Genomic DNA, 26,007 nt, shown 5'->3' on the forward strand with positions numbered 1-26,007 from the left:
CGAACAATTTTCGTATTGCATGTCATTGGGCTCCGCCCAACAGGAAGTCAGCTATTTAGAGTTATGTAAAAAGCGCATGCTCTGGAATTTGATATACTTGTCATAGGTTTTTTACTCGTTTACCACCAAACTCGGTCAACATGATCTCAATACATTGAGGATGAAAAATTGCCAGGGGATTTTTGATATCTCGAACGGTTTCCTCGTGGCGAGGCGTTGAAATTATGGCGAGAAATGAGAAACAGGAAGTGTCTAATACCATCCACATACATTTCCTGATTTCAATCAAACTTCATCAGATTATTCATTGTATGATGTCGATCACATATATGTGACTATTAGGAGTCAAAGTTATAGCGCCACCAACTGGCAGCAGGAAGTGTGTCATTTTCAAAATGCTTTGAATTCAGCATCTTATTTTTACTCGATTTGCTTCAAACTTCATCAGAATAATGTTAAAACACAGCCGATATGAATCTGCTGGGGGAAATTGGATATCTAAAAATATTGTTGCCGTGGCAACATGTCAAACTAGAATACTTCTCAGGTGATTTTGAGGCATATAACATGCTTAGAATTTCATCAAACTCAGAACACATATCAGTATTAGTGACAGCTAGACACTGGCAAAAGTTCATAAGAGGGCGTGGAAGAGGCACTCTATAGCGCCACCTTTTGTCAAAAGTGGGGGGGTTAGTTTTAGCTACAGACACCAAACTCAGTACAAAAATTGTTCTTATCAAGACGGACAACTTTCTAATTCACAGTCATCAGCTACAACCAACAGGAAGTCGGCTATTTTGATTTGAATGTGGATTGTTTTTTACATTTAGCTGTGAATTAATGCATACTGCTCAGAGGAGAGTAACACTATACACACCAAACTTTGTCTACATGATGCCAAAACATTTTAAACAACTTAAATTGCCAATGGATTTTGGATAGCTTAAACGGTTTTGTCGTGGTGATTTTTTTAAATGACAGTAAAGATGGAATTATTAATTTTCCTGCATTTTTAAATTCCAAACACTTCAAAACCTTTTTTCATACAGAAAAACAGTTATTCTGAGTAAATATGCATAGTTTCATGACTTTACAACACTGTATGGATAACAGAAAATTAAAAAACTGTCAGACATCTCATCTCACTCTGTCCCTCTGTTTGAGTGTGTGTGCTTAGACTTCCATTGTCTGAGAGAAATAGCGCCCCTACAGGTTCAATTCCCGGACTTTTATTTTCACTTTTAAATCGGTTAAAAATACAAATAAATACTTAGATTTAATTCACACTGACAAGCTAAACCAACATATCTGATTATTACCGGTTCAGGGCTCATGGATAAATTATTTCTGGCCAGAGATACGTGAGAAATAGGAGAGATGAATCACCGCTGTGATCACGAGCGTCTGGAGTAAAGAGCTCAGAAAAAACAAATTTATTCCTGTTTTAAAGCTTTTAAAAATAAATTATTACAGCGATATCACACAATCAACCAATTAGAACACACCAAGAGCTAAATTCAGATGTTTTTGAACTGTTTGTGTGAAAATGAATTATTTGCGGCTGCCTATCTGAAACCACCGCCTCCGATCAGCGCGTACAGTGTCCAGCTCAAAACAAACGAATTTATTCTTGTTTAAGAGCTTTTTTAAATAAAATATTACCACAAATGCACACAATAAACCCATTGTAACACTACAAGAGCTAAATGCAGGTGTTTGTGACCCGTTTAAGTGTGCAAGACTATTTGAAAGCGCGACTGGCAGAATAACATATATCTCTCGAGCTGCAGGATTCTGCCTTTCGTCGTACGAACGAACACATCACGGACAAGATTATTTCAAAATACATAATAGCTTGGCAAATATAAACGAAAACAGCCACGTGAACATAAACTGTTGAGAAATAAATCTGAAATGGATCTACTGGATTTTAATATTAAGTGACCGCATATACCAGCTGCTTCTGTCTTCAATTTTGATCCATATAAAAAATGAAACTCATTCATCTTGGCTGCTTTTTTTAATGTGTGTACGTATTTATTTATTTATTTATTTATTTATTTATTTATTTATTTATTTATTTATTTATTATTTTGCTCTAACAAGAATTAATCTATATTTAATTAAATCAATTACATTTTATTTTACATTTGATTTGTCCATTTCTGCATCTAAACGCCTAAAAACCTAAAACATGCTCTATTATACTATTGTTAGCAATTTCTTTATCGTCCAATTTATCTGGTGTACACTTTTATTTTCATAATAAACTTGTTTGTTAGATTATACACAGTTACAGTGGTCTATAATAAATATTGACAGGTTTTATTCAAGCTGTTTAGAATGATTGCAGTAGGCTAATGTTTTGAAATGTAAATAAAATAAAAAAAATTTAAATAAATAAATAAATAAAAAACATTGGAAAAGAATAACTGTTGTACATTTTTATACATTTTGTATAATTTCATAGTTTATGCATTATAGTTATAAAAACAAATAAATTTAGCCACTCACATAAAATCTTATAGGCCTTATCCTTTTCTGACAGTTTTAGGGATTTTTAAAAATCCTAAAAAACCTTATTTGTGCTGCAAATAATAATTTCAAACTCAAACAGTAAATATTCAGTTCATGCTTTATAAAGCCTTGTCCCAATATTAATAGTCAGTAGTAAGCAGTTTATAAATACAGCTATAAAAAGCTTGTTCTTGGGTTATAAGCACATTTATTAAAAAGGAGAGTAAAGGGTCAGTTATCTTCCTATGAAAAATAAAAAAACAAAAAAAACAAAACAAACAACAACACAGATTGATACAGAACTCAGAAATTTTATTGTGGATTTATGATAAAATCAGCCTGTAAATGAATTCATACTGCTCCAAGAAGACACAAGTTCACAGCAAATTTCTTTAACATGAAGCCATATACTGAAGATGTTAAATTGCGAATGGGTTTAGGATAGCTTAAATGGTGTGGCCATAGCGATTTATTAAAGTAACATAAAAAAATACAATCGTTATTTTACTATATCTTTAAAATTTTTCATTCCAACTCTTCATAATTTTTTATATACGTAGAAGTCATCATTTGAAGGAAGCACAGTAAGTTTCATAGCTTTATCATTTTCAAGAGCCAGCATAAAATTAAAACTATCATAACTTATAAATCAAGCTTGCAATTCTTAGTTCCAATAATGACCACCAGATGGAGCTATAGGATTACTTTTAAATAATTATTGTAAAACAAGTATGATTTAAATCATTTATAGAAATCTTTCAAAGAAAAATAATATGTATTTTATGTATTTTACTGATAAAATGACCCTCACTTAATTAGAATAACAAGCTGAAGTATTGTGAACTGTATATTAAGAATAATTCTTTATAAGCTTTATGGACAGATACGTTTTGAGTGACTCTTGAAGGTTCAGCACCACATCCTCTTTTACCACTGTTTAAAGAATTTATCTTACAGAACAGGTGTGAATGAATTTTGGATAGCTTGAATGATTGTGCGTGGTGATTTTTTGAAATAACAGTAAAAAAGTAACCAGTAAATGTCTTTTATTTTTTTAAAGTGCAGCTTCTAAACACTTCAAAAAAATGTACACATAGCAGACAAGTCATTCTGAGGAAATATGCATAGTTCCATGACTATACAACATTATATGGATGATAGAAAATTAAAAAACTATCATACATCTGATGTCCCTCTGTCCCTCTGTCACTGTGGTTAATGTGTGTGTGTGTGTGTGTGTGTGTGTGTGTGTTTGTGTGTGTGTTAAGTGAATTAGGTGTGAAACTATCAGGGAGCATTTAGTCTCCAGCGCCAACATTTTACAGAACTGCCACTTTCCTGGAGTCTCAGAATTACAATGTGTCAGGTTCTGAGAGATCTAAGATTCCAAAAAATTATTTAATTAGAATACTATGAAGTATTGTGAAATACTATATATTAAGACTTTATATATATGCTTTATGAACAGATTAGAGTGACTTGTGAAGGACCAGCACCACCTCCTCTTGTCCGATGGTTTGAGGAATATATCTTCCAGAATCCGGGATTAAGATTTAGGAGCTCATTTTTATTCCACCTCCTTTCCTGAAAGTCTGTCTTGCAGAATTGACTAAAAATTAATCTTCACATTAATTCCTAATTATTTTGCAATTATTTTTGTCAGTTCTTCTTGACCTGGTTTTTTTTTTCTTCTTCTTTTCTGACCTCATGACCCAGTCAGCATTTTTTTACAATGGTCAAGTCTTAACTTATCCATTTCTGTATTGCATTTGTGTTTGATATTTCTCATGGGTATTTCATAATTTTCGACTTTGAGTTAAAACAGTTTGAGTTAAAACTCTTTTTTTAGCGCATTTCATCTGTAAAAGAAAACATGCCTAATGATTCTGCACACATGAATATAAGGAGTTTTTCTCTTCCAGCTTTCCTGGACTATTGTATAGCACTTATAAATGATAAAATAAAAAAATAATGGTAGTTATTAAGATTGATATGGTTTGGAATTTGTAAAATGTGCTTGGAAAAAAAATCACAATAAAACAATGTTTTAATGTTTAAGTTTGGAATATTAACTGACATAAATTAATGCTATATAAATATTGTTCATGTTAACATAATGTTTATAAATGAAATCTTATTGTAAAGTGTTACTAAATATATATATATATATATATATATATATATATATATGTTTGGGGAATATATATGTATATTGTTCTGTGAATGTGATTTTAAAGTCTAGATGATTCGGATTAACCCTTTAACCGCCATATTCTTTAAAACCTCACTGCCAGAGGGATATTGTGAATGCTTGAGCCCGCTGGACACAGTTTACCTGATGCCACCGGGGTGGTGATGGCATTGGTGGCTTGAGCCCGCCATCGCTGCTTGCAGCTATATTTTATTATTATTATTATTATTTTCCAACGTTACGGGGGCTTTTGGGGTCCTTAACATGCTCGAAAACTCTTGAAAATTGGCACAGACCTTGGAACCTGCGGCCATTAGGGCTGGGCAGAGACAGATATACGGGCGTGGCACAGGGGCTCTACAGCGCCCCCTGGAATACTGAGGGCCATATATCATACATACTTGCACGTAGACACACGAAACTCGGTACACATGTAGATCTCATCAAACCAAACAACTTTCGTACTGCATGTCATAGGCTCCGCCCAACAGGAAGTTGGTTATTTAGGGTTTAGTATTCATATTTTTCGTCAAAGTTGTGGGGGCTTTTGGGGTCCTTAACATACTCAAAAACTCTTGAAAATTTGCGCACACTTTGGAATCTGTGGCCTTTAGGAGCCTGCAGAGGCTGGGACCCGGGCGTGGCACAAGGGCTCTACGGCGCCCCCTGGATCACAGTCAGAAATGTTGATGTATAGCTCACACATACTCACACATATGCATATGAAACTCAGTACACATATAGATCTCATCGTGCCGAACAACTTTCGTATTGCATGTCATAGGCTCCGCCCAACAGGAAGTCAGCTATTTAGAGTTATGTAAAAAGCGCATGCTCTGGAATTTGAAATACTTGTCATAGGTTTTTTTGCAGATTGCCACCAAATTCGGTCAACATGATCTCAAGACATTGGGGATGAAAAATTGCCAGGGGATTTTTGATATCTCTAACGGTTTGCTCGTGGCGAGGTGTTGAAATTATGGCGAGAAATGAGAAACAGGAAGTGTCTAATACCATCCACATACATTTCCTGATTTTAATCAAACTTCATCAGATTATTCTTTGTATGATGTCGATCGCATATATGTGACTATTAGGAGTCAAAGTTATAGCGCCACCAACTGGCAGCAGGAAGTGTGTCATTTTCAAAATGCTTTGAATTCAGCATCTTATTATTACTCAATTTGCTTCAAACTTCATCAGAATAATGTTAAAACACAGCCTATATAAATCTGCTGGGGGGATATTGATATCTAAAAATATTGTTGCCGTGGCAACATGTTAAACTGGAATACTTCTCAGGTGATTTTGAGGCATATAACATGCTTAGAATTTCATCAAACTCAGAACACATATCAGTATTTATGATAACTAGACACTGGCAAAAGTTCATAAGAGGGCGTGGAAGAGGCACTCTATAGCGCCACCTTTTGTCAAAAGTGGGGGGGTTAGTTTTAGCTACAGACACCAAACTCGGTACAAAAATTGTTCTCATCAAGACGGACAACTTTCTAATTCACAGTCATCAGCTACGATCAACAGGAAGTCAGCTATTTTGATTTGAATGTGGATTTTTTTTTTACATTTAGCTGTGAATTAATGCATACTGCTCAGAGGAGAGTAACACTATACACACCAAATTTTGTCTACATGATGCCAAAACATTTTAAACAACTTAAATTGCCAATAGATTTTGGATAGCTTGAACGGTTTTGTCTCTGTGATTTTTTTTAAATGACATTAAAAATGGAATTATTAATTTTCCTGCATTTTTTAATTCCAAACACTTCAAAACCTTTTTTCATACAGACAAAAAGTCATTCTGAGTAAATATGGATAGTTTCACGACTTTACAACACTGTATGGGTAACAGAAAATTAAAAAACTGTCAGACATCTCATCTCACTTCTGTCCCTCTGTTTGAGTGTATGTGCTTAGACTTCCATTGTCTGAGAGAAATTGCGCCCCTACAGGTGCAATTACCGGAGTTTTAGTTTCTCTTTTAAATCGGTTAAAATACAAATAAATACTTAGATTTAATTCACACTGACAAGCTAAACCAACATATATGATTATTACCGGGTCAGGGCTCATTAATAATTGATGTGTGGTCAGTGATACGTGAGAAACAGGAGAGATTAATCACCGCTCTGAGCAGGAGCGTGTGGAATGACGAGCTCAGAAAAAACGAGTTTATTCTTGTTTCATAGCTATTAAGAATAAAGTATTGCAGCGATATCACACAATTCACAAATTAGAACACACCAAGAGCTAAATTAAGATGTTTTTGAACTGTTTGTGTGAAAATTAAATATTTGTGGCTGCCTATATCTGAAATCACCGCTCCGATCAGCGCGCACAGTGCCACAAGTTCAAAACTAACAAATTTATTCTTGTTTAAGAGCTTTTTAAAATAAAATATTGCCATAAATGCACACAATACACACATTATAACACAACAAGAGCTAAATACAGGTGTTTGTGACCCGTTTAAGTGTGCAAGACTATTTGAAAGCGCGACTGGCACAATAACATATATCTCTCGAGCTGCAGGATTCTGCCTTTCGTCGTACGAACGAACACATCACGGACAAGATTATTTCAAAATACATAATAGCTTGGCGAATATAAACGAAAACAGCCACGTGAACATAAACTGTTGAGAAATAAATCTGAAGTGGATCTACTGGATTTGAATATTAAGTGACCGCATATACCAGCTGCTTCTGTCTTCAATTTTAATCTATATATATAAAAAAGGAGACTCATTTGTCTTGGCTGCTTTTTTAATGTAGCGTATTTATTTATTTACTTTTTTATACATTTTGTATAATTTCATAGTTTATGTATTACAATTATAAAAACAAAAATAAATTTAGCCACTCACATAGAAATATCTTAGGCCTTATCCTTTTCTGACAGTTTTAGGGATTTTAAAAAATCCTAAAAAACCTTATTTGTGCTGCAAATAATAATTTCAAACTCATTTGATACTGACCTATGACATCCTCTGACATGCTATTTATTTGAATTTACATAATGTCATGGATGTAACAGTAAATCTGTTCAGCTCACAGATGAAGACTAAGCTGTAATGCAAGCAGAACACTTATAAATAATTTAAGGATTTGATAACACTGTAAAATAATGTCTTATTTGCTAACATTAGTAAATGCATTGGTAACACTTTATAATAACTGCACTCATTAGTAAATAGTCAGTTCGTGCTTTATAAAGTCTTGTCCCAACATTAATAGTCATTAGTAAGCAGCTTATAAATACAGCTATAAATAACTTTTTCTTGGTTTATAAGGACATATTTTAAAAAGGAGAGTAAAGGGTCAGTTATCTTCCTAAGAAAAATAAAAATAAACAAACACAACACAGATTGATACAGAAATATTTATTTCAATATGCAATAAAAGGAAACTGTACACTTGAATTATATATATATATATATATATGTGTGTGTTGGTATGTGGGAAGCACAGTTTTTGAGTGCACTGTAGACTTGCTCTCCAGGTGGATTCTGGTTGTATGCAGTCCATAAGGTATGGCTTTGTGTGTACATGTGAACAAGGAGAGGACACAAGACGTTTGAGATCATTTTTAATGGAGTTCAAGTAATAAAGAAAGACATTTGTTATGCATCTACATCCGTCTGCATGGACTCTGTACGTGTTTTAAACTTGCTAACCCCTATTATCAACGGCATTGGAAAGCCAATACACACACACAGACACATGTATATATATATATATACTTGATTAAAAAAAAAAAAAAAAAAAAAAAAAAATATATATATATATATATATATATATATATATACTTGATAAAATATATATATATATATATATATATATATATATATATATATATATATATATATATATATATATATTATTTTTTTTTTTTTTTTTTTATCAAGTGTACAGCTGTACAGTTTCTTTTTATCCATCTTGAAAAAATATTTCTGTGTTCTGTATCCCTCTGTGTTGTGTTTGACTTTTTAGTTTGGTAGATGAATGTTCCTTTAAATCTCATTTGTGAATGATTTAAATGTATAAATAGTCTTTGCTTTAGATGAGCTCACAAAGGACTGTCACCATTAGGACTCCCTATGCATAGGGCCCGGGATCTTGTGCAGCGCCCCTGCTGACAACTAGAATAATGTTATAATACTTAAAGTATGAAAATACAATGATTGAACTTTATAGCTTAAGAACAAAACATTTATAGCTGTATTTATGAACTGTTTAATAATGCCTATTAAAGGAGTGCTATTATTATTTTTCAAATTTAGTTATACTGTAATGTTGTTGTTTCAGCATAAAAAAAAGTTCTGCAAAGTTACTAAGCTGAAAGTCCAATTCAAAAGGAGATATTTTATTTAACAAAAAACACTTTTTAAAAACTATAATGAACAAATTGTTTGGACTACAACAAATATTGTCCGGGATTTGTGATTTCACAAATATGGACGAATGGGATGAGAATTGGTTGAGCTGCACTATAGAAAGCAACGAGTGTGATACATATGTAGTTGACCATGAAGCCTGGAAGAGAAAAACAAAACTCCTTATATTCAGGTGTGAAGAATTATTAGGCATTTTTTCCTTTACTGATAAAATAAGCCCAAAAAAAGGTTTAACTCAGATTGAAAAATGTGTTTCTAAAGTTATATATATTGTTCTGTGAATGTGATTTCAAAGTCTAGATGATTCGGATTAACCCTTTAACTGCCGTATCCCTTAAAACCTGACTGCCAGAGTGCTATTGTGAATGCATGTGCCCGCTTGGCACAGTTTACCTGATGCCACAGGGGTGGTGTTGCACTGATGGCTTGAGCCCGCCATCGCTGCTTGCAGCTATATTTCTTCTTCTTATTATTATTTTTTTTATTTTTTATTAAACCTTCCGGGGGCTTTTGGAGGCCTTAACATGCTCAAAAACTCTTGAAAATTGGCACACACATTGGAATCTTCGGCCATCAGGACGCCACAGAGACTGGGACCCGGGCGTGGCACAGGGGCTCTACAGCGCCCCCTGGAACACCTTCAGAAATCTTGAACCATAGCTCACACACGCTTGCATGTATTTATATGAAACTTGGTACACTTATAGATCTCATTGAGCCGAACAACTTTCACACTTTATGTCATAGGCTCCGCCCAACAGGAAGTCAGCTATTCAGGGCTGTTTAAAAAAAGCATGCTCTGGAATTTGAAATACTCCTCTGAGGTTTTCAACCCGTTCGCCACAAAACTCTGTGAACATGATCTCAAGACATTGGGGATGAAAAATTGCGAGGGGATTTTTGATATCTCGAACGGTTTGCCCGTAGCGAGGCGTGGAAATTATGGCGAGAAATGAGAAACAGGAAATGTCTAATAACATCCACATACATTTCCTGAATTTGATCAAACTTCATTGGTTTGTTCGTTGTATGATACCGATCGTATATATGTGACTATTAAGAGTCAACGTTATAGCGCCACCAACTGGCAGCAGGAAGTGAGTTATTTTCAAAATGTTTTGAATTCAGCATCTTATTTTTACTCGATTTACTTAAAACTTCATCAGAATAATGACAAAACACGGCCGATGTAAATCTGTTGTGGGGATATTAATATCTAATATGGCGTTGCCATGGCAACGTGTCAAACTTGAATGTTCTGTTATGATGAGTTTGAGGCAGACAACAACCTCAGATTTACATGAAACTCAAAACACATATCAGTATTAGTGATAGCTAGACAATGGCAAAAGCTTTTAAAAGGGCGTGAAGGAGGCACGCTATAGCGCCACCTTTTGTCAAAAGTGGGGGGTTTAGTTTTAGCTACAGACACCAAACTTGGTACATAAATTGTTCTTATCAAGACGGACAACTTTCTAATTCACAGTCATCAGCTACAACCAACAGGAAGTCGGCTATTTTGATTTGAATATTTAAATTGAGCTCTGATTTAATGCATTCTCCTCAGAGGAAATGTTCACTATACTCACCAAACTTTGTCTACATGTTGAAAAAACAATGAGGAACTTAAATTGCGAACGGATTTTGGTTAGCTTGAACCGTTTTGTCGTGGTGATTTTTTGAAATGACAGTAAAAAGGGAATCATTAATTGTCTTGTATTTTTAAATTGCAGCTTCCAAACACTTAAAAAAATTTCATACAGAGATCAAATCATTCTGAGGACATATGCATAGTTTCATGACTTTACAACACTGTATGATTAAAAGAAAATTAAAAAACTGTCAGACATCTCAACTCACTCTGTCCCTCTGTTTGAGCAATGTATGTGTGCTGACTGAGTGCATGTGTGTGTGTGAGTGTGTGTGTGTGAGTGGGGGATGGGCATGAGCTGAGTGGCAGACACAATGAGAGAGAGAAAGAGAGAGAGAGAGACTTAATCATCTCTTTAATCACCAGTAAAAAAAATTATTTTAAATTGTTATTTTTTTGTTGCTGTTGCTAACATTGCTGTTTTCATTACAGCTTAAGAAATCTCTTAGGCTTTATCCTTTTCTGACAGTTTCAGGAATTAAAAACAAAATTCTAAAAATACTTATTTGTGCTGCAAATAATAATTTCAACTCATTTGATACTGACCTATTCCATCCTGTGACATGACATGTATCTACATTTTTAAAATCTCATCGATGTAACAGTAAAACTGTTCAGTTCACAGATCAAGACTAAGCTTCTTCCACAAATGCTTATAAGTCATTAAAGGATTTAATAACACTGTAAAATAATGTCTAATTTGTTAACATAAGTAAATGCATTGGTAACACTTTATAATAACTGCACTCATTAGTAAATAGTCAGTTTATGCTTTATAAAGCCTTGTCCCAATATTAATAGTCAGTAGTAAGCAGTTTATAAATACAGCTATAAATAGCTTGTTCTTGGTTTATAAGCACATTTATTAAAAAGGAGAGTAAAGGGTCAGTTATCTTCCTATGAAAAAAAAAAAATAAAAAAAAATAAACAAACAACAACACAGATTGATAAAGAACTCAGAAATGTTATTGTGGATTTATGATAAAATCAGCATGTAAAAATGAATTCATACTCCTCCGAGAAGACATAAGTAGTTCACACCAAACTTTTTCAACATGATGCCAATATACTGAAGATGTTAAATTGCGAATGGGTTTAGGATACCTTAAATGGTGTGGCCATACCGATTTATTAAAGTAACATAAAAAAATACAATAGTTATTTTACGATATCTTTAACATTCTTCATTCCAACTCTTCATAATTTTTTATATACGTAGAATTCATCATTTGAAAGAAGCACAGTAAGTTTCATAGCTTTATCATTTTCAAGAGCCAGCATAAAATTAAAACTATCATAACATATAAATCAAGCTTGCAATTCTTAGTACCAATAATGGCCACCAGATGGCGCTATAGGATTACTTTTAAATAATTATTGTAGAAACAAGTATGATTTAAATCATTTATAGAAATCTTTCAAAGAAAAAGAATATGTATTTTACTGATAAAATGACCCTCACTTAATTAGAATAATATGCTGAAGTATTGTGAAATACTGTGTATTAAGAATAATTATTTATAGGCTTTATGGACAGATAAGTTTGGAGTGACTCTTGAAGGATCAGCACCACATCCTCTTTTACCACTGTTTAAAGAATTTATCTTACAGAACAGGTGCGAATGAATTTTGGATACCTTGAATGGTTTTGTCGTGGTGATTTTTTGAAATAACAGTAAAAAAGGAACCAGTAAATGTCTTTTATTTTTTTAAGTGCAGCTTCTAAACACTTCAACAAAATGTACACATAGAAGACAAGTCATGCTGAGGAAATATGCATAGTTTCATGACTATACAACACTATTACAACACTATACAACACTAGAAAATTAAAAAAAACTACCATACATCTGATGTCACTGTCCCTCTGGGTTATGTGTGTGTGTGTGTGTGTGTGTGTTTGTGTGTTAAGTGTGTGTGCTGAGTTTGTGTGAATGTGTGGGAGAGGGGATGGGCTTGGTGTCAGAGAGAGAGAGAGAGAGAGAGAGAGAGAGAGGGAGGGAGACTTAATCATCTCTTTAATCACCAGCAGAAAAAAAAAGCAATTTGGTGTTGTTGTTGTTTTTTCATCATTACAGCTTAAGAAATATCTTAGGCCTCAACATCAACTGTTGCTAGCCTACTCCCAAAATTAATAGTCATTAGTAAGCATTTTATAAATACAGCTATAATTAAATTGTTCATGGTTTATATGCACATTTATTTTGAGGAGATTAAAGGCTGTAATCTTCCTAAAAAAAATTAAAAAATTAAAAAATAAATAAATAAACAAACACAGAACTCAGAAACATTTATTTCAAGATGCAATAAAAGAAAACTGTACACTATATATATATATATATATATATGTTAAATTGCGAATGGGTTTAGGATACCTTAAATGGTGTGGCCATACCGATTTATTAAAGTAACATAAAAAAATACAATAGTTATTTTACGATATCTTTAACATTCTTCATTCCAACTCTTCATAATTTTTTATATACGTAGAATTCATCATTTGAAAGAAGCACAGTAAGTTTCATAGCTTTATCATTTTCAAGAGCCAGCATAAAATTAAAACTATCATAACATATAAATCAAGCTTGCAATTCTTAGTACCAATAATGGCCACCAGATGGCGCTATAGGATTACTTTTAAATAATTATTGTAGAAACAAGTATGATTTAAATCATTTATAGAAATCTTTCAAAGAAAAAGAATATGTATTTTACTGATAAAATGACCCTCACTTAATTAGAATAATATGCTGAAGTATTGTGAAATACTGTGTATTAAGAATAATTATTTATAGGCTTTATGGACAGATAAGTTTGGAGTGACTCTTGAAGGATCAGCACCACATCCTCTTTTACCACTGTTTAAAGAATTTATCTTACAGAACAGGTGCGAATGAATTTTGGATACCTTGAATGGTTTTGTCGTGGTGATTTTTTGAAATAACAGTAAAAAAGGAACCAGTAAATGTCTTTTATTTTTTTAAGTGCAGCTTCTAAACACTTCAACAAAATGTACACATAGAAGACAAGTCATGCTGAGGAAATATGCATAGTTTCATGACTATACAACACTATTACAACACTATACAACACTAGAAAATTAAAAAAAACTACCATACATCTGATGTCACTGTCCCTCTGGGTTATGTGTGTGTGTGTGTGTGTGTGTTTGTGTGTTAAGTGTGTGTGCTGAGTTTGTGTGAATGTGTGGGAGAGGGGATGGGCTTGGTGTCAGAGAGAGAGAGAGAGAGAGAGAGAGAGAGAGGGAGGGAGACTTAATCATCTCTTTAATCACCAGCAGAAAAAAAAAGCAATTTGGTGTTGTTGTTGTTTTTTCATCATTACAGCTTAAGAAATATCTTAGGCCTCAACATCAACTGTTGCTAGCCTACTCCCAAAATTAATAGTCATTAGTAAGCATTTTATAAATACAGCTATAATTAAATTGTTCATGGTTTATATGCACATTTATTTTGAGGAGATTAAAGGCTGTAATCTTCCTAAAAAAAATTAAAAAATTAAAAAATAAATAAATAAACAAACACAGAACTCAGAAACATTTATTTCAAGATGCAATAAAAGAAAACTGTACACTATATATATATATATATATATATATATATATATATATATATATATATATATATATATACAATTGCATAAGTTTATATAAAAAATTTTTTATCAAGTGTAAAGGTTAATAATAATAATAATAATAATAATAATAATAATAATAATAATGCATTTTATTTAAGGCACCTTTCAAACCACTCAAGGTCACCGTACAACAAGTAACAACAGTAACAATATTAAAACAAAAAATAACAGCAAATAACAATGTCAATAAAAAACCACAATAATATTAGAATAGCACAACATATTGTGGAATACTAAATTAAGACTTTATATATAGGCTTTATGAACAGATAGGTTTTGAGAGATTCTTGAAGTACTAGCATCACCTCCTCTTGTACAACGGTTTGAGGAATATATCTTCCAGATAGTACCGCCGCTCCCTATATGCAGAATACGCAGTCTTCGTAGGGCACCAACTCCCAGAGGGGGCACCATCCCAGTAGCTCAAAAAAAATAAAACATGCGCCATTCTCCCATCCGCGCTTGCGACCGCTCGGACATTTGCGGATGAATGTTCGTAATTGATGGATGGACATCTATGCCAGGGTAAAAGACATCAGCAATCCGGCACAGAGAAAAGAAAAATAAAGTAAAAAACAAAACAAAAACAGGCATAAAGTTGGCTTGACATTGGACATTCGAGAGTCTCAAATTTAGGGACCGTCTCTAAAGTTACATGTGATATTGTTATACACTTTTCTAACGTCAGTAGCATTTGAAGAGAATGACTTACAGTCATAAAAACAACTGTAATTGTTCATCTAGGTGACAGCTATAATGCACCATTAAATTGAATGTTTCATATTTATTAAAACAAACTGTAAGTCATATGTACATTATGCTACTTTTTCACATGGGCTCAAAAGCAAATTTGAAGCTCAATAGCATTTGAGGAAAAAGACTTGCAGTCATAAACCAATTGTAATGTGTTCATTTAGGTGTCAGCTACGATGCACAACTTATACATTTTTTATATATATTAAAATAAAGTGTTACTAAAGTTATATATATTGTTCTGTGTATGTGATTTCAAAGTCTAGACGGGTCGGATTAACCCTTTAACTGCCATATCCCTTAAAATTTGATTGCCAGAGGGTTACCGTAAATGCTTATGCCCGCTGGGCACAGTTTTCCCGATGCCACCGGGGTGGTGTTGCACTGACGGCTTGAGCCCGCCATCGCTGCTTGCAGCTATATTTTTTTGTTTTGTTTTTTGTTTTGCAAGTGGGATGAATTAATGCACATTCACATTTAGTCTAGAAATATATAATATTCACACAGCACACACAATGCCTCTGCACTTCTGATTTCTCCCAATATGGGGACAAAAGACTTGTCAGTCAATAAATGGAAAAATAAAGTAACTGGCATTACTTTTTTGAAAAAGTAACTCTTTTATTTTCTTGTGAATTTAAAAGTAATGCATTACTTTCCTAGTTACTTGAAAAAGGTAATCTGACTACGTAACTCACATTACTTGTAATGCGTTACCTCCAACACTGTTAAGAAAAAAATGAAGAGATGTTGACTAATGAGTTATTCACTTAAAGTGCAAACTTTGCATATTCGTTTGCAAGTCATGTGTGGTTTTCTGAGTTATGAGTTTTTGAGTCTGCGGGTTATGTGACATTCGACAACATCTGTCCTCCTGATGTTAGCATTCCTTTCAGCTGTGGTTGTTTCCCATGCAGTTATTCCCTCAACTGCCATCAGCTTCAAATCTAGTCTTGATTATTTGACCATGAGCAGAAAAGGCAAACTCTTGCCTCAAAACATGTTTTGCTTGCAGGTCCAATTTCAAATCAAAACAGCGTTTTATTAAACCCTCTCAGGATTTTCTAACATATCCCTTGCTTTTCGATTGCAAAACTAAAGTGATAGACATGTTTAACGATATGGCATTAAAATGGACTTATTTAATATATATTCACTTACTCAATATATCGATTTCTAATTATGCGGAAATGTTAAATGCAAATAACATAAATGTAAATAATTCTAATTTGAACAAAAAAATTTATCCCTTGCATTTTCATGAATATTAATTTCTTTTTTTTTCATCTTAGAAACAGAAAATGTTAGCATCAATGGAACACAAGTTGCCAGAACGATATTTGGACCCACAAAGAAGATGTCAACATATCTCATCGCGTTTGTTGTCAGTGATTTTAAGTTCATCAGTGTTAAAGACAAGAAGGGAGTTTTGGTAGGGCCTCTGAATCAATTTATACATTTATGAAGAGGAATATGGTTTAGACGTGAAGTTATATGAAAACTTCTTGTTTGACTTGTCAAAGGTAAGAATATGGGCAAGAAAAAAAGCCATTGATGACGGACAAGGGGACTATGCGCTTAAAATCACTCAGCCAATACTGGAGTTCTTTGAGAAATATTACAACACTAGCTATCCGCTTTCTAAGTCAGGTATGATCAGCTTCATCCATGATAAAAATAATACAGTTTCCCTTCAAAAAACAGTAGAATAAGTGGTTATCCTCCTGTTTTCTTAGACCAGATTGCATTGCCTGACTTTAACTCAGGAGCCATGGAAAACTGGGGTCTTGTCACTTACAGAGAGACGGCTCTTCTATACGATTCGCGGACGTCTGCCAATGGCAACAAGCAGAGGATTTTGACTGTGGTTTCTCACGAGCTGGCTCACATGGTACGTCTAGGCCCTGTAAAGGGGACTCAGAGTACTTTCTGCTTTGCATGGTTTGCCATGTGATTTATGTGTCTTCCAGTGGTTTGGAAACCTTGTGACGCTGAAATGGTGGAATGATCTCTGGCTGAACGAGGGGTTTGCTTCATACGTGGAGTATCTGGGCGCTGATTATGCTGAGCCCACCTGGAACATGGTAAAACAGATTATTATTGTGAAATAATCCCTCACTTTAAAATAATTTCAAGATGATCCCTCGATAATTAACCTCTCACACTATTACATAATCGTCAAGGCTCTTACATCGTGCAGAAAAACGTGCGTGTGTTTAAAGTTGAAACATGTACGTACTTTCTCTATTCCAATTTCATGAACAGAAACAACTAAAGGTAATCTGTAGATGCTTTCAAAACATCTGTGTGTTTGTTTAAGCAAAGCTCTGGCTGGTTGGAAGCAGATAGTCCTGCTGGTGGATGCTGTAACTACATCACCCAGACCAAACAGTGTCTTTCTCCCTTGATGGTCATTTAGAAATAGCCATGTATTCTGACAAAATCAAGTTGTGTTTGCAAGCAACATAAAAAAAAGTGCCTGTTTACTTTAACAAGTTCTAGGTTAATCTGAAAGATTCATTAATTCATACGGTCATGGTTTTGGGAAACCTGGGGAATTTATAAATAAATAAATGAATGAATGACTGAATAAGGTCAAATGAGTTCTTGGTGAACCTGATTTATTTATTTATTTATTTATTTATTTCTAAAACACAAGCACTTAGTAAACTCGAAAAATATATGAAATACAATATTTATTTAATTAAATGAAAAATGAATGAATGAAAAAAAAAAAATAGTGAAAATGTCAAGTTTGCCAACAAACAAACCACCTTGGTAAACATGGAAACATTAAATATTTCTGCAGTTCTGTTTATAGCCACTAGTGGTGCTGAAGTTACACGCTTCACCTTTGAGAGAGGATGGTGTATTACTGCATGTTGTTGTTCAGAAATGTGCTGAAAAGACACACCTTGTAACATGTAATTGACAATCGACTCCGTTCCTTTGCCAGAAAGAGCAGATCATTCTGTACGACCTGCAAAGTGCGTTTGCTGTGGATGGCTTGACTTCCTCTCACCCCCTCTCCCGAAAGGAGGAGGAGGTCAACACACCCTCAGAAATCAGCGAAATGTTCAACACCATATCCTACAGCAAGGTATAAAAAATCTACTGCATTATCATGACAGCTAGCAACTTAACAGTGCCTAAAGAAACAATAATAACACTCAAGCATCTGGATAGTAATGGACTATTAAAAGATTATAAATCTTTCTAATATTTTTGTTAAGTTTCAGCTTGAACACTGATATTGTGGAATTTCAAAAGACCAACACTCTTGAGAGGTTGCAAATAAAGTCATAAAGCAGTCATGGAGGTTTCAATCCAGTCGGAGATAAACGCTTTTCATATGTTTGTCATTATAGGGAGCTGCGGTGCTTAAAATGCTCTCTGAATTCCTGACAGAGCCGGTGTTTGCCAAAGGACTTGGTGTAAGCCTTACTGTACTCTACTGTTTTTGAACATGTCCCAGAGTTCATGCAACTTTCGTGCTGTATTTCATGACCTGATAGTATAGTTGTGTTGTTCTTCTGCCGCAGAACTATCTGAAGCAGTTTGCTTTTGGAAGCTCAGTGTATACAGATCTCTGGGACCATCTTCAAAAGGTGGGCTGTTTAACTGCTGAAGATTTAAATGTGGTAAAGATGGGCAATTGCAAGTTAGTATTGCATGGTATAAAAATCATAATTGTGTGTTATAAAATCAGAATTGCGAGATATACACTTGCAATTTTAAGGATTTGGACTTTACAACTCATAATTGTGAGTTTACATCTCACAATTCAGAAAAAGTCAGAATTGCAAGAAAAATGTTTATATCCTCGCAATTGCGAGTTTTCTCGCAATCTTGCATATCTAAGAAAAAAAATGAGAATTGGGAGATATGATTTTGTCACAAATCTGATGTTTTTTCTCACAATTGCAAGTTTACATCTCCCAATATAATTTGCAAATGTGAGTTCATATCTCACAATGCTGAGAAAAAAGTCTAAACTGCATGAAAAAAGTATGTTTATATCTCGCAATTCTGATGTTTTTTCTCGCAATTGCAAGTTTAGATCTCACAATTCTGACTTTATAATTCGCAAATGTGTTTATATCTCACAATCCTAAGAAAAAATTAAGAATTGCAAAAAAGTCTGTTTATATCTTGCGATTCAGACTTTATTATTTGCGATTGCGATTTTATATCTCTTAATTCTGAAAAAAAGTCAGAACTGTGAGAACTCACAAATCGCAATTGTAAGAAAATTGGCTTGTGAGATAATATGAGAAAAAAGATTTTTACATAATGCGAGTTATAAAGTTAGAATTGCGAGATACAAACTCACAACTGTGAAAGAAAAACATCAGAACTTCGAGATAACCAATCGCAATACCCTCATTCATTTTTTATTCAGTGGTGGAAATGGGCTCTGTGCATAGCTGTCTTTAAAACAAACTTGTACAATATGTGTGTTTGTACAATTTCATGCATATTTTCCACTTATAACAATTGAATTTGTTTTACATCCACTGTGCTTTTTTTAACTAGAAAATGATACTTGAGTCATGTTACATAGTTGACTAATTAAATAAAAAATAAATAAATAAAATGAAATCGTAAATCAGTCAAACGTTCTGAAAATCAAGCCCTAATACAAAACAGTATGTGGTGTAGTAAACACTGTAAACATTTAAGGAACTGTTCATTTTTGACTAACCAGGCAGTAGATCAAACTCCAGGAATGAAACTACCTCATAGTGTTCATGAGATCATGAACCGCTGGATACTACAGATGGGTTTCCCAGTAATCACTATCGACACTCGAACAGGGAACGTCAGCCAAAAGCACTTTCTTCTAGAGCCTCAAGCAGTGGTGGAGAGGAAATCTGAATTCAAGTATGTTTTCAAATATCATCACTGCAATTTCCAGATCCTCTGAAAACCTTTCTTATAAGTCTAACTGCTGTGTTACACCTCAGTTATGAATGGTTTGTACCCATCAAATGGATGAAGAAACACCAGGTGCAGGACCAGCTGTGGCTTCTGCAGAAATCAGGTACATTAAACCTTGTTAAGTCACTTTATACTTTTCATCTACCTCAAGATCTTGCAACAAGCCTTGCACACTCTCGCTCAGCCAATAAAATCGCAGGTCACTCGGTTCTTAAAGTTATGCATCTCTTCACTCCAACGCAAGGGCATTCGGCCAATCTGTAGTAGACAAAGAGTCAAATCTTACTGGGGATTCTACAGGGAGTTGGAGATGAATGAAACCTGGATTTTGGGAATTAGATTTGTTTTTAGAAGCTTACAAAACTATTCTGGCCCGAGAGAAAGCTTTGAGTGCATGCATTTGCTTTTACCTTTACTGGAGACCAACAGAAAAAGTGTTGGACCATGTGAAACTGGTCGTCACAATACCAGGGTTGTTTCTTGGTGGTTATCTACTGGCCCATGTATAAAGATGCATGTATTCATTTTGTCTTTGCACTGCCAATACTGTTAACTTGCTGTCAAATGAAATGTTTTCTCCTTGCCTGGAGATACTGTATGAAATATTATCTTATTTTATCTGCTCTAAGATCTACACAATCCCATGAAAGTCAGCAAAAATGAATGGGTGCTGGCCAACCTCAATATGTCGGGATACTTCAGAGTGAACTACGACCTTGGGAACTGGGAGCGACTTATCAGCCAACTGGAGTCCGACCACCAGGTCCTGCATGAAAATTATGAGAAAGAACAGTCTCAAAAGGGCTAAAAAGACATATAAACCATATTTTAATGTCTTCTCTTTATATAGGTGATACCTGTGGTAAACAGAGCTCAGATTTTGGATGATGCATTTAATCTGGCAAGGTGAGAAATATTGCGCATTGCATGCACACCATAACTCAAAATTTTGTGATGTGTGTTTTTTCTTTCTTTTTTTTTTTTAACAAATTCATACTTTTATTTAGATAGGGTGCATTAAATAAAAAAAACTGTTCTTTCTCTTCCTGAAACAAAAAATAATGATTTAAATTTTCCACAAAAATAATAAGCAGCAGAAATGTTGAAAATATAAGTAATGGCTGCTAATAATTCAGCTTTGCTAACACAGAAGGAATTACATTTTAAAATAGAAAATAACTACTTTAAACTGTAATAATATTTCACAATATTACTGATTTTACTATATTTTTTATGAAATGCTGCCCTGGTGAGCAGAAGAGACTTGTTAAAAAATCCTTAAAACATTTTACCGACCCCATACATTTTTGAATGGTAATGGGTTCCCACTGTCTTTGAAAATTTTTTTTTTTTTTATTGCCTGGGAAAGTAATAAGAATTAATCAAATTGCAAAAAATGAACTAAACTGTTTTTATAGTTTATAGTTAATAGTTATGTGCTTCTAATAGATTTTGTGTTAAATACATCATGCAAATCATGTTTGATTTGTCAATGTGATTTGTCACTTGATTGATCAAGTGTGATTTGTCAGTGAATTGAGTCAGTTCTTTGCTATGAATTAGTTAAACAGATTCACAATTCAGTATAAATGATTGAGTTAATCCATCTAAAGTGAAAAATATTTCACTATAAAAAGTGATAAAAGCTTTTATCTATCCAGTACATGAAAACAACCTAACAGGTCGTTAAAAGTCATGGAAATTCACTAGTAAAAAATGTCAATGACTGTATTCCATATAAAATATATATATAATTAATTTATTTTTTTTCCAGAGCATCTATTATAAACATAACGCTTGCTTTGAGAACAACTAAATATCTCTTGCGTGAGCGGCAATACATTCCATGGGAGGCGGCGCTTCGAAATCTGAACTATTTTTTTCAGTTGTTCGATCGCAGTGAAGTTTACGGTGCCATGCAGGTTGGTAAAATCTCATGTTTATAATCAAAACTGAAGTAAAACAGATAGATTACAGGGACTGCTGTTTTTATTCATTTTAGGTTTATCTTAAGAAGCAAATCAAACCACTATTTGAATATTTTGGGACTATCAGCTCAAACTGGACAAGAGTTCCCTCTGGCCACACTGATCAGTAAGGACATATCTTTCATATGTCACATGCTTCCCAGACTCAATTGGCTTTATATAGATAAAGTTATGTTTAATAATAAGCTATTTTGTTTGTCCTCAGGTTCACACAGATCATTTCGCTGTCTCTAGCCTGCAGCACCGGTGTGGAGGGATGCAGAGAACTGACCAGGAGCTGGTTCAAAAAATGGATGCAGAATCCTCGTAACAATACGTGAGTGCAAACCTTAATTAAGCAATTTCGATATATGATGTGTTTTTGAGAAGTTTCAAGTGCTTGACACTCAATATCAGTGGAGGAAATGAAACTTAGTTTTATAAAGTGAACAAATTAATTTAATAGCTGTTTTTTTTTTCTTCTCTTTTCTTAAATAGTACAACATTTCATTTATCGGTGCAGCATTTATGACGAAATAAGTAATGAAAAAAAATGTCCATTGATTCCAGGATTCATCCTAACCTGAGGTCGACGGTGTACTGTAATGCCATCGCTGGAGGTGGTGCAGAAGAGTGGAACTTTGGCTGGCAGATGTTCCAGAAGGCCACAGTCGCAGCTGAAGCTGTTAAACTGAGATCGGCTCTGGCCTGCACCAAAGTGCCCTGGTTACTGAACAGGTAGCTCTGGGAAAACATAAGGCTCAAAGACATGATGTCTGAAATAAATGCAATTCAAACTACTTATATTACCACTCAAGCTCTTAGAAACGTTCAAATGACGAACACATCTTTGGGGGTTATACATAACAAATCTGAACAGAACCTACCTTGTACATCATGTTCTGATATTTTTTAAGCATCCTTCATAATTTCAAGTTTTATCGTTTATGACAACAAAACCTCTTAACACAACATTTTTTTTTCAAATATTTAATATAGCTTATTATTCATATCCTTATTATGCAATGTGCTTTTTTATGACAAGATAACGGCAAAACCCCGTTTTTTTTATCTTTTAATTTTACTTTTAAGAGTGAATCTATTTTTTTCTACTTAAAGCTCCGTAAAACAAATATCAAAAATAATTTGAATTCAGAAATCATGTTTATTATAGAAAATGTGTGTTCAAGTCATCGCATGTCTGAAATGCAATTGTAATGTATTTTTGAACAATTTGTGTAGATGCATTGTAGTACTCTAGGAACTGTGGAGTTTAACTTGTAAATTGTAATAAGGTACCTGGAATACACCATGAACCCAGAAAAGATACGCAAACAGGATGCCACTTCTACCATTGGGTACATTGCCAGTAATATTATTGGCCAACCTTTGGCATGGGATTTTGTCCGGGCAAACTGGGACTATTTCTTTAAAATGTAAGTATGCCAAATACCATAATACACACACACACACACACACACATAGAAAAAGAGAAAGAAAGAGAAAAATGTAAAATAACATACTTTTGGTATTACTCAACAGGTACGGCACAGGATCATTCAGTTTCTCCAGACTGATTAGTGACATCACCTATAGATTCTGCACACCATTTGAACTCAGTCAGGTACATGACCTTTGACCTTACAACCCACACAGCAAAAATCTATTGCATGCACTATATACAGTAAGAGGCTTATAAGACATAACCTGACTTAAGTGTAAAATCCTCGCTGTCTTTGTTCAGTTAAAACGCTTCCAAAAGGATAACGCTGAGACTGGATTCGGCTCGGGAACTCAAGCGCTGCAGCAGGCCATCGAGAAGACAACAGCCAAGATTAAGTGGCTGGCGGAGAACAAGGAACCGGTTCTTCAGTGGTTCCTCTCAGAAGCAGCGTAATACTCACATCTGTGTGCCTTGAGATCAGAGTAAGTTCAAGTATTATTTCAGCTGGATGCTCTTAAGTTAAAAAATGATCATTCTGTCATCACTTTCTCACCCTCATATCATCCAAACTTGTATGATTTTTCTCCTGTGAGACACGAAAGGGCATTTTGAATACCCTGAAACTGGAAACAGAAAAAATATATACATTTCAGTAATATTTAACAATATAACTGTTTAAAAATGCAGGCTTGGTGAGCATAAGAGTTTTTAGTAACACCCAAACTTATAAATGGGAATGGTCATTATTAATCATTGTGTGTGTGTGTGTGTGTGTGTGTGTGTGTGTGTGTGTGTGTGTGTGTGTGTGTGTGTGTGTGTGTGTGTGTGTGTGTGTGTGTGTGTGCGTGTGTGTGTGTTTTGCAGGATGTCTCCAGCCTCACATGAATTCATCATCCTGTAACCTGATGGAATGAAAATGAATGGATGCTAACAGCATTTTGGCAGGATGTTTTTACCCAAGGAGCAGCCCCTCCTTGAGACAGCGCTCTGATATTTAACCACCAGTTCACATCCCTCGGATACAAATGAGGATGGATTTACATAAGAGACTACACTGACAATGGCCCCCTAAGTATCGAATAAGCAGGGAACCTGTTTCAGAATTTGTGTATAATAAGTTGTGTTGCTTAGTTAAGCATCACTATTATTATTGTTATTGCTCATACTCATACTTATCCTGCACAATATCTGCTATGGACATCAATGATACCTCAAATCATGCAGGTTGTTCAGGAGAAGTTTGTTATACTGTATGTTTCTAAGCATTTGTAATGGATGTCCAATAGACTTACATATGATCCAAGCCATATTTAGGGCCTGGAAAAGCTGTTGTTATGAGCTGACTAAGTAGCATCCAAGCAACCGTATAGCTATGCACACACAAATACAATTGTGAATGGGCAACCACACTCTTATTTTCTACATACAATGTAAAATTCTATTTAGCGTTTTATTGTTAGCTTGCTATTATTGACTGGATTTAGCTTTTTTTTTTTTAAATATGCTGCCATTAAAATTTATAAAAATACGCTACCACTCAAAAGTTTAGGGTCAGTAAGTTTTTTTAAAGGCCAGATTTACTAACAGCTCGCTCCAGCGCAAACCATCTTTTGGCATTAAAATAATACTGTCAGAATTTACTAAAGATGCGCAGTGAAAAGGCGTGGACACAGTTATTTTTGCACCTTATTGAATATGCATTTGTAGGAGTTTCTCTTTCAGGAAAAACGTAACTTTTTCACCTTAACGCAACTTGATTTACTAGTGTTTGTGCTCGTCAAATTACTGGTAGTTGCGCCTATATTTAACGCCCAAAAAAGCTAGGAAAAAAAAGCACTGCTCTTGATAGATTGTGCTGGTCATTATGGAAATGATCTGGCTGCATCTGTGTTCTTTAATGTGTGCATTGACCACAAGTTGGAAGTTTCCCCTCCCATCGGTGCTTTTACGAAATTGCGCTCTAACGCTAATTTGCTCTGTTTTAGTAAATCTGGCCTTAATACCTGGGCAGCTAAAAAATCAGCATTTCCATCAGATGAATAAATTACATTTTATAATATATTAAAATGAAAAATGGTTATTTTAAATTGTAATAATATGTCACTGTTTTACTGTATTTTTTTTTATCAAATAATCGTAGCCTTGGTGAGCATAAGAGACTTTTTACTGATCACAAACTTTTAAATGGTAGGTGGTTACTGTTTTTAAGGCCTTTTTTGAAACATGTACATCCCTGTCTTTTTTATTTTAAATAAATAATTAAGTTGTAGAAACATTTTGAAATCATTATTACAAGCTGTGTAACTGTATCTGTGTATTTTAGTGTGCATTTTCCTCATTTCTGAACACGCTTATACACTGTCATCAGGACACACTGAACAAGTAACCTCAGAATACGTTAATACATACAGTGCTGCTTGGTGACATCCATTAGATTGTTTTTCTATGCAATTCTCTGTCATAACC

General features: G+C 34.2%; 1 protein-coding gene across 2 annotated transcripts in view; it reads left to right on the forward strand.

Moving 5' to 3' along the window:
- Nucleotides 1-25,814, forward strand: part of anpepa (alanyl (membrane) aminopeptidase a) — a 58,077-nt gene extending 32,263 nt beyond the window's left edge. For both annotated transcript variants that reach the window (XM_052561063.1, XM_052561064.1), the window contains exons 4-22: nucleotides 16,482-16,621; nucleotides 16,713-16,839; nucleotides 16,926-17,080; nucleotides 17,160-17,273; nucleotides 18,146-18,289; nucleotides 18,558-18,623; nucleotides 18,732-18,797; nucleotides 19,898-20,073; nucleotides 20,157-20,233; nucleotides 20,760-20,893; nucleotides 20,981-21,036; nucleotides 21,905-22,052; nucleotides 22,133-22,224; nucleotides 22,324-22,434; nucleotides 22,668-22,835; nucleotides 23,393-23,533; nucleotides 23,640-23,721; nucleotides 23,842-24,023; nucleotides 24,406-25,814. In XM_052561063.1, the coding sequence (XP_052417023.1) occupies nucleotides 16,482-16,621; nucleotides 16,713-16,839; nucleotides 16,926-17,080; nucleotides 17,160-17,273; nucleotides 18,146-18,289; nucleotides 18,558-18,623; nucleotides 18,732-18,797; nucleotides 19,898-20,073; nucleotides 20,157-20,233; nucleotides 20,760-20,893; nucleotides 20,981-21,036; nucleotides 21,905-22,052; nucleotides 22,133-22,224; nucleotides 22,324-22,434; nucleotides 22,668-22,835; nucleotides 23,393-23,533; nucleotides 23,640-23,721; nucleotides 23,842-23,994 (2,150 nt within the window). In that variant the 3' untranslated portion in view covers nucleotides 23,995-24,023; nucleotides 24,406-25,814. The remainder of the gene's footprint in view (nucleotides 1-16,481; nucleotides 16,622-16,712; nucleotides 16,840-16,925; nucleotides 17,081-17,159; nucleotides 17,274-18,145; nucleotides 18,290-18,557; nucleotides 18,624-18,731; nucleotides 18,798-19,897; nucleotides 20,074-20,156; nucleotides 20,234-20,759; nucleotides 20,894-20,980; nucleotides 21,037-21,904; nucleotides 22,053-22,132; nucleotides 22,225-22,323; nucleotides 22,435-22,667; nucleotides 22,836-23,392; nucleotides 23,534-23,639; nucleotides 23,722-23,841; nucleotides 24,024-24,405) is intronic.
- The last annotated feature ends 193 nt before the right edge of the window (nucleotides 25,815-26,007 follow it).

The sequence above is a fragment of the Carassius gibelio genome, chromosome B7 (genome assembly GCF_023724105.1).
Source record: "Carassius gibelio isolate Cgi1373 ecotype wild population from Czech Republic chromosome B7, carGib1.2-hapl.c, whole genome shotgun sequence".
Taxonomy (NCBI): Eukaryota; Metazoa; Chordata; class Actinopteri; order Cypriniformes; family Cyprinidae; genus Carassius; species Carassius gibelio.